The 9,463-nt window shown below is 31.0% G+C and overlaps 2 protein-coding genes and 1 long non-coding RNA gene across 3 annotated transcripts; 1 reads left to right on the top strand and 2 right to left on the bottom strand.

Moving 5' to 3' along the window:
* On the top strand, positions 431 to 1,576 carry LOC104727222 (uncharacterized protein At5g65660). The gene is made up of 2 exons (XM_010446273.1): positions 431 to 820; positions 1,199 to 1,576. The coding sequence occupies exons 1-2, from the start codon at positions 584 to 586 to the stop codon at positions 1,379 to 1,381; spliced, it is 420 nt and encodes a 139-aa protein (XP_010444575.1). The 5' UTR covers positions 431 to 583; the 3' UTR covers positions 1,382 to 1,576.
* On the bottom strand, positions 6,161 to 6,610 carry LOC109124997. Its single transcript, XR_002033911.1, has 2 exons — positions 6,563 to 6,610; positions 6,161 to 6,444 (listed from the first exon to the last, which is right to left on the bottom strand). It is a non-coding gene; the product is annotated as an uncharacterized LOC109124997 (long non-coding RNA).
* On the bottom strand, positions 6,634 to 8,356 carry LOC104727221 (transcription factor bHLH93-like). Its single transcript, XM_019232151.1, has 3 exons — positions 7,623 to 8,356; positions 6,946 to 7,128; positions 6,634 to 6,777 (listed from the first exon to the last, which is right to left on the bottom strand). The coding sequence occupies exons 1-3, from the start codon at positions 8,253 to 8,255 to the stop codon at positions 6,634 to 6,636; spliced, it is 960 nt and encodes a 319-aa protein (XP_019087696.1). The 5' UTR covers positions 8,256 to 8,356.

Genomic DNA, 9,463 nt, shown 5'->3' with positions numbered 1-9,463 from the left:
TATCTTCATTTTGGTAAAAGAATCTCACATATTATTCTAATATCAACATCTCCAAGGAATCCATAAAAGTTAGCTAATTAATTTCACGTCATAGAATACAAATTTTTTTCACTCGTTAAACCTTAATTTCCACTAAAAACAAAAAACAAATAGTCTAAATCCACTGCATAAAATCAAAATAGTAAAATGATTCAACAAAGTCAAGAAACATAATCCTTATATTTTGAAAAAATAATCCATCCTTTGATGATATAATTATTAACAGGGAATAAAAAAAGTTTCAACGGCGAAAAGAAAAGGGACAACTTTATTGTACAGCATATTTGCTTTTTTGTACTGAGAAGAACTTTTTCACAGTTGTAAACAATTTAATATTTCTTTTCATTTTATTTGCCAAAAAAAAAAAAAAATCTTTTATAAATAATCACTCCCTATCTCTTCTTGTTTCCCCGTCCCCTGTCCTCACCAAACTCACAACTCTTCTCCTCTCTTCTCTCTCTCTAACACATGAGAGAACAAAATCATCAGCTCAAAATCTCAGCCGTTGATTACAACAACATCGTCGCCATCGTAGTAGTAGAAGATGGAGAACACTCAAGATTTCTCGCCGCCGCACATGGATGCTTCTCGGCCGTCACTAGGATTCCCTCTAGGCACAGCTCTGCTTCTTATTATCATTTTCAGCCTCTCCGGAATATTCTCTTGCTGTTACCATTGGGACAAACATCGTTCTCTCCGCCGCTCTTTAGCCAATGCCTCCACCCGTCCCTCCCCCGCCGACATCGAGTCTAATCCTTACAAACCTAAACCCCCTTTTCCGGTAACTCTCCCCTCTCCTGTATTTTATTATTTCCCAAATTCTTGATCTCTATTAATTATAATTGTACCAATTTTTTTTTTTTCATATTTCCTCATATAAACCATAGTTTGAACTTTGAAACGTGTAAGCAAAAAAAAATATTGTTTTTAATTATTTAGTTTTTAATTAAAAACTTAAATAAAGGAAATTTTAATTTGGAGAAATAACTATTGAAGATAACATTTCTATCGTAACGAAGTTGTAATTTACTTGAGATGAAAGTCGAAATATTTAAACATGTGAGTCACTAATAGTAATTTACTTTATTTTTTTTAACTATTTTACTTTACTCCTAAGGTGAATGATTTTTAACTAATAAGAAATGATTCATATGAACAGGAAATGAAGAAGCCTCAAAATCTGAGCGTACCGGTACTAATGCCTGGAGACAATACACCCAAATTCATAGCATTGCCGTGTCCGTGTGCACCACCTCGACCGGAGAAACTCACTGTCGATGTTCAGACTCCACCGCAATCACCTCCTGTCAAGCCGCCGCGTTTTCCCGTTCCTTTGTATTAGATTTAATTTAGCTATAAGATAACCAAAAAAAAAAAAAGGGCCGACAATGTCGAAATATCTCGTTTGATGTACATATGGATCATAAATTTTACATTTTAATTTTTTTTATCACTGATTATTTATTTTGTATTCAGTTGGTAACAAAATGGAGTGGTCTTATTGTGCAACAAAGAAAATAAAACAAGAATCGCATGATTATTTCTCAAAGCTGCATATGTTATATAGTATATTTAAAAAAAAAAAGAAATCATAAAAATAGCACAGTTTTATTTTTGCATCAACAGTAAATTTGTTTTTATGTTTAAACAGACTACCCACCTATCTGTTTGTGCTACTACCTATGTAAGCGCAAAAAACACATGGCACATTTCGTCGGACGATAATTTCGATGTCGATGTCCTGACTCAATTCTGTTTTCCTTGGCTACAAATGAATTGATACACGAAGTTTTGAATACTAAGAAGTTTATATTTTTAAAATATTACCAAAACAATAGATTGCTGGCAATTTAGGACATCTCGAGATCTGTATGAATTGTACCAGAAATAGCCAATGAAGATTGCATGATTCTTCACATTTCCTTTTGTATTAATAATCCAAAATTTTAAAAAGGTGTTTTATGCAACCACGTTTGATGTCTTTAATCAGAAAAACTTCAAAACCAAAGTTTCAATCTTGTGCGGTACAACAAGATGTCTTCGTGGTTAATCATCACATAATATTTATCATTTTCGTAATATAGAATGATATAAAATTATTACATTTTACAGTATGCACAAGAAAACTAATAATTGTTTCTTTCCCGCCATTAGATATTTAACTCTTTGGATGGGGTAAACCAAATAATAAGATCAGAATCAGATATCTTAAAATTCTTACAAAACGAGACATGTTTTTTTTTTAATGGAATTACTGAAATTGACGTCTAACCACCAAAAGTTAATTTGGTAATTATTATTAGGTTATAGAATACGGATTAGATGTAAAAAATAGCCCTCCGTTAATTACGATGCCGATTCCGTTAATTGTCAAAAAAATATATTAAACACTGTTTAATAAAGTTAGGGACCCTCAAAATATAAAATAGAAAAACTTTATATTTGGGCACTAAAGTTTTACAAATCGAAAAAATTGACGTCAGTGACAAGTTTCTCATAACCAAGTGCTCAAAAACACATCCCCACCACTTGGACCCTCCAACATTAACAATCAACTTCATGACCTAATTTCACTGTATTTTGCTTATTTTATTCTTATATTTTTGTGAATTGATGATTTTTTTCAGTCCCGTTAAATCCATTGGTTGATCCTAATATTCTAATCCAAAATGATACTCGAATCTGATCGATAGAGATTTATCTTTTGCTTAAGTCCACTAATTATCAATTATGCAACCAAATAAAATAAACTAGCAAAAGTTAATAAACTAATTAAATAGAAGCTTGACATCAAATCTATTTTTATGCATATCAAGTTTCGAATTTCAAAACGCGTCACAAGAAAAAAAAACGGTAAATATGAGAGATAAATTAATGAATTTTATTCAATCCAAGAAATTAAATCTTTTGTTAAGAGTTAAAAATAAATACTTATTGTATTACGATAAATGCAAAATAAACAGTGTTGCTGTTTCAAGTGCGTCCTACACTGCAAAGTACAATTTGACTGTACTGATTCCTTTGATGACGTTATCTAATGCTTCGTGGTTCTTCCGCGGCCATTTTTCGTGGGATATTATTTTGTTGCAATGTCTACTTTAAATAGTTCGACTAGTTAAATTACGTTTTATGACGCTAAGAAATTAAAGAGACTGTGAACACAAACCGGTAACATGGAGGCTGAGCACAAAAATTTCAGTCAAAATACATGTGTGATGTTTTTATACATTCCGGAAACTCCGATGGTTAAAAAATAAGATTTTTAAAAACATATATACACAATATGACCTATTATATATTGTCATAATATTATTGTTTTTAAAAAATATTATCATGAAAAAACCATTGAAAATACACTGTAGACATATGAAAACATGTGAAGGCACCGCAATCACCGCTGAAACCTAGGGATCATGCCATTTTATCTCNTTTTTTTTTTTTTTTTTTTTTTTAGCTGATAAATTATATACTATGCTATAATTCCAACTTTAAAAAAAAAAAAAACCTAAAACACCTCGGCTCATAAGATAACATAAATTAATATAACCAGATTATAAATTGTTAGATATGAGCTTTTCTTTTATAACCACTTTATTATTTTAGACGAAAGCAGTATTCCTTGTCACTACTCAAAAAAATAATATGTTAAATGACCAAAAAATCTTTTAAAATAAATGATTTTTTAAAAAACTATTTTAAAATGTCTTTCTTTTTGTTGTTGTCATAATTAACTGTTAACAAGTTTTCCTTGAAAGTTGGTACGCAATAATACGTACATTCCTTGAAAGAACTCAACACAATACAATACAGTACATAATATAGTCAACTAAAAATCAAAGATAATTATGTATAATATAGAAAAAAAAATTTTGAAAGAAAATGATGAAAAGTGGAGTATAATGTAAAACGTACGGATGATAAGCAAGACAAGAGCGGGCCTGAGATTGAACAAGGTCACATGGGGGAAACATCTCCTAGTGACCTTCTCTTATCCTGACGTCACCTTTTTATTTTTCTTCCAATCATTATTTTTATTTCCTTTTTTATTCGTTTTAATTCATTTTAAAATTATTAATAGCGACGATGAATATAGAAAATATCGAATACAGAACAAAATAATTATTTTATTTCAAAAACGGTTGTAGTGGAAGTCCATGTACAGAATGTTAGGTACATGGCAATGTTCTAAATGAAAAACAATTCGCCTTGGATTAATACCAAATCCTCTTTTTGCTTTTCCTTTGCGGTTAAAACCACAAATTTGCTTAGAATCATTCTTATACGAGATTGGCCACATAATTCAAAAGCATCATAAATCTTAATTAACTCAAGTTAATGTAGTGTGTGGACCGTAATCTCTTAGAGGTTATAATCCATCATAATTAGGCGTGATACTAATTGGATCATCCATATGTGTTATTGATAGATATATAGTCATCTCTTAATGAATGCTTTCTTTGCAGATTATTAGAAAAATACCTTACTTTAGAAAACTAAACTTCACCATCCATACCTGTCCCATTATATTCTCATTTTTTGGGACCTTTTGTTTTCTGTAATATCTGTCAGGTATGATTAAGAAAGGGCTGCTACACAACTTGTTGGGCTAGATCAGAATTCGAAAAGGATTCATCATTAGTAATCCAAAATGAAGATAATGTTAAAACTTGGATATGGACAAGGCTATGTCATACACACGTGTATGTTTTATAGTGTATATGTGCTTTTGCAAGTTGTATACTGAGATTCCTGCAGGTTAGACCTGCATAATGTACCAGTAGTTTATGATATTTGCTTTTTCAAGCTTGTTTTTTTTTTTGTTTAATTTAGACTTCGTTCGTGATATTGTTTATCTTTTTATAGAAAATGTTGATTTATGTTTTCTCAATGCTTCCAATCATTGCGATTATTATCACTAAGAAGTGAGAAACCTGACGTATAAGTGAAATGAATCTTCATGACAAAGAAAAAAAAAGAAAGTGAAATGAATCTTTTGGGCCTTTTGTTTGTTGTCTACGGACGATAGCGTAAGTCTCATTTTCGTCATGCTATTGAGTTTTTTTTGCTGTGGCAAGTTGTTTCATAGTGCGCAACAGCGCAAGTGGAGTTCTTTCTAAATAAAGTTAAAAAAAAATCTATATATTTTATTTTATACAATTATTTTAGTATTGGAAATTTAGAAGTCTGGCTTCATTCTTTATGTGATGATTCTTTAAGTCCAATGATTATATTTTCCATTTGTATAAATGAAATAACTCAACGGAAAGTTCTATTTTTAGATACAAGGAGTTTTTAATTATCAATCGACCATAAAAAAAAAGAGTTTTGATTATATTTTCAAGTTGTTATCCTTTTAACAGATACATTATATCTCTAAGTTGTTTTGCACAAATTAGAAAGTTACTTCAGTGGTTTGAGATTTTATTATATAAATAATGACCTAATTTCTATAAAAATACCAAGTTATTTGAATATATCGAAAAAATTACATTTTGAACATTTCTATTTTGTTATAATCTTTTTTTGGGCGAATTCTAATGTTTTTTTATCTATGGCAGAGATGACAAAACTAATATTTTGTCCCCAAAAAAAAGATAAAACTAATATATCTGGGCTACTAAATAAAGCCCATTTGATCTATACTTCAGTTACCGTTCTAATAGCCCATTGAGATATCCATTACAAGTCCGGCGGACCAAGCGACCGACATTAACTCTGCGTTGACTATTCTTGATCGGGAGACGAGATGGGCCTGGCCATGTAGTATTGTTTAATCCTATGTTAGGCCTTTCCGAATAAAAAGTTTTCACTGATTAATAAATGTTTTTTATCGCTAAGATTAATTTGGTGACGTACTGACTGACACACACTGCCTTTGTAAATTTGTAATGATGAATGCGTTGATTGGTGGAGGCACAGTCCATTAGCATTATAATTACTCTTATGATTAGCCTTACTTTATGATGATTAATACGCTTTTCTTGGATGCATCTTTCGAACCTAGATACATCGGTCACTGTCATTTACAAACCCTAATTTCAATTATCGATCGAGTGTCCTAAATTTTAGATACATAAGATGATTAACTATATATGGATATAATAATAACCTCCAGTAACCATCCAAGAAAGAAAAAAAAACATCTCTTTTTAATTTCCTTTTCTTTTATACAACTCATAATGTTTTCCCCTAGAACAAAAATAAAAATCAAACTGACAAGGGAATTAAGCACAACATCTAAATTTTTTTAAAAGAGCTATTATTATTAAAAATAAACAATCGTTTTGGTTTATTAAATTTCAAATAATAGCAACTCCCTTACAAGCAACTTCCTCCATAACCTGCGTTTCTGAATAATGCTTGCTTTATATCTTCCGAGGTAATGAAATCTCTCTGCTCAGCTCCCTATAAATTAACACACACAACAAAACGCATATATCATCAATCTCATTACAATTAGATAATTAAGATACCATATACAGTATATCATATATATTATACTAATTTGTGTATGTATAAGTACCTCAGAACAAGAAGCCTGCAAAGAGAAATCACTGAAGCAGCTTATNAAAAAAACTTTTTAAAATGATTTACTCACTTTTCAACCGGTTCTGTAGATTCCCATAAAAGTAAGAACACAATAATTAAACAATCTTGAAGGCAANATAGAAGCAATCCCGGTTTCGGTGAGCAACATATATCAACTCGAGTATCGTCATCTCTCCTATCTATTTCAAACTATCCACAACATGAACAAAAAAAATTAACAAAATCAGCATCAACATATATTAATTAGTGATTTTAAAAATATAGAGAGTTTGTTTGTAACAATTCATGAATAAAGGGGCTTATATGTAAAAAATACAAGAGAGCAGTGTAAGCAATATGAAAATATCTTTTGTGTACCTTTGGTGAGTTTCTGACCATAGGTTCGTTTGTATTAAGATCCTTGAGATCACCGAAGAGCTTAGAGTGATGTGAATTGTTGCTATTTCCAAGTTCTTGTTCCTCATCTTGTAATTTGTTGATTTTGTCTAAAAGCTCCTTCATGTAATCTATGGCATCTCCTAATATCGATGTTCTGTCCATCTGTTTTTTGTTTTTGGAACAAAAACCAATAGAATCATTATTTAAAAAAAAAAACTTTTAAATGATTTACTCACTTTTCAACCGGGTCTGTAGATTCCCATAAAAGTAAGAACATAATTAAACAATCTTGACGGGGGGAAAAAAAAGGGTTCAAACAAGAAGAAACAACACACATAATGTTAAAAAGAATAATATATACCAAAAGGCTGAATTTGAAACCAATTTATATAATTAATTCACTATTAAAAAAAAAAGGACGAATCATTGTTGATCTTTCGAATCAAAGGTTAAACAAATCTTGACAGAACACAAAAACCGTAGCTTTTTGGGGTTAGACTTAGATTTTTGGGGTTAATTAAGAAGAAGATCATTAGAAAGGTTATTATCTTTATGACCTATATGTCATACTATATAATACATTAATCTACTAATTAAAAAAGATCAATCGTTTAATTATTTTTTAAAAAGATTATTAGAGTAATTATAAATTTTACCTTACTGATTTTTGGGACGATGGATCGGAGCATAGAGAGACGATCGTTAAGTCGTTTTCTCCGCCGTCTCTCCGCCATGAGATTCTTGGAAGGTTGGCCTTCGAGCTTCTTACTCTTCTTCTTGTTCGTCTCTCCTCCACAGTAACCAACACTGAAGCTCTTGCTCTGATCAGACTCCATCAATGGCGAAGGATACGACGACGTTGGATTGTGGAAGTTGTTGTTGTTATCTTCTTGACCATTCTGAAGGATCAATGGTGGCGAAGAGGAGGAAGAGTCGATTATCTCTTGCAACGCCTCAAGAAAAGGGTAATCGAACGTTGCTACTGCTGCGGAGGATGATAACGGCGGAGACGGTGGCTGTAACGGTGGTGGTTGGTGGAGAAGCAGTGGAGGAGGCTGAGAGATTAGATCCATGAAAGAAGATGGATAAAGAAGGGTATTTTCGTCTTCTTCTTCGTTGTTGAAACAGAGGTAGTCAATACTATATCCATTTGGGAAGAACTGATGATGATGATGATGATGATCAAATTCGCCATTAAAGCTTAGACTGTTGATGTTGTTGTCGGTGGTTTCTTGCTTTGTTGGAACAAGAAGCTCTTCATACACATTCATCTGTGTCGACAGTTCCATTTTTTGTTTGTTCTCTCCCTTGTGATGAAAACTCTGGTTTCTTGTAATAATAAGAACAAACAAAAAAAAGAGAAAACAGAGTGTGTCAAAGAAGATGAAGTTGTAAGTGTATTTATATATACAATCCAATCCAGAGATGTGTGTGTGTGTATACAATCCAATCCAGAGATGTGTGTGTGTGTGTGTGAGTATACTATTAATTAAAATAAAGATTCCCGTTTAATTTGTGATTACTACTATTTCATTATTTGTTTATTTTTTGAATAAAAACTCAATGTAATATTTATGGGCTTTTTTAATATAATGTATGGTTTTTATTCTGATTACTAGTAAGATATTTTATTGTTTTCTCGTGACAAATAATAAAAACATTTTTGTTTGCTCTAGCCTCTACCTAGGAATAGATGAGCTATATATATATTACAAGACTTGACATGGATCGATGTAGTTTTTATTTTGGTAAGAAAAAAAACATAGTAGTATAAAACACACAAAAGTTTATTTTTTTCTTTCGGAAACCATAATTGAATTATTCTATAGGAAACTTTTTGGTTTAATGATTGGTATTTACTATAGTAAGACTTTCAGAAATTCTGCGATTCGTGTGTCATAGTTTCAAGTTTTTGGATTCTAATATCTCTCGCTATACGTGCATTGTATACAGACAGATTCGTCCACTGAAAAATATACCATGATTTAGATATTAGTCTAAATGACTGTATCTATGTGTTTACTCTAATCAGTTTTAAACAAAAGTTGCAATTTCTGGCTGTTACAATTTATTATTATATATTGTACATGGTTATATGGTTTAAAGTGTGATTAATATACTCCAAACCATTTGGTCATAGCATATATGTGTTTGATTAGCGTAATGTAAATAATCTCTTTGCAATATAAAGGCCGACTCGAACTGTTGGAAAAGAAAAAAGAAAACTTGACTCAAATTTTCAGGCCTTTATTATATCAATGAAAGAAATGTAAATTATAGTATCAAATTGTTTGAGTTATCTAATTGACAAAGAAACAAAAAGAGAGCAAGTAATATACATTGATTAATTCCCTTTCCTTACAGGAAAACGTTGATCCCACAAATTTCATGTCTCGACAAAAACGGATGAACATTTGTCTACCCCTCTTCTTCTTTTTTTTTCTTTTTTTTTTGGGTCTGCCAATTTTTAAAAGTCATAATATTTATATACATATTA

This window comes from Camelina sativa, chromosome 11, assembly GCF_000633955.1.
Source record: "Camelina sativa cultivar DH55 chromosome 11, Cs, whole genome shotgun sequence".
NCBI lineage: Eukaryota > Viridiplantae > Streptophyta > Magnoliopsida > Brassicales > Brassicaceae > Camelina > Camelina sativa.
This window is presented reverse-complemented; position numbering and strand designations above follow the sequence as displayed.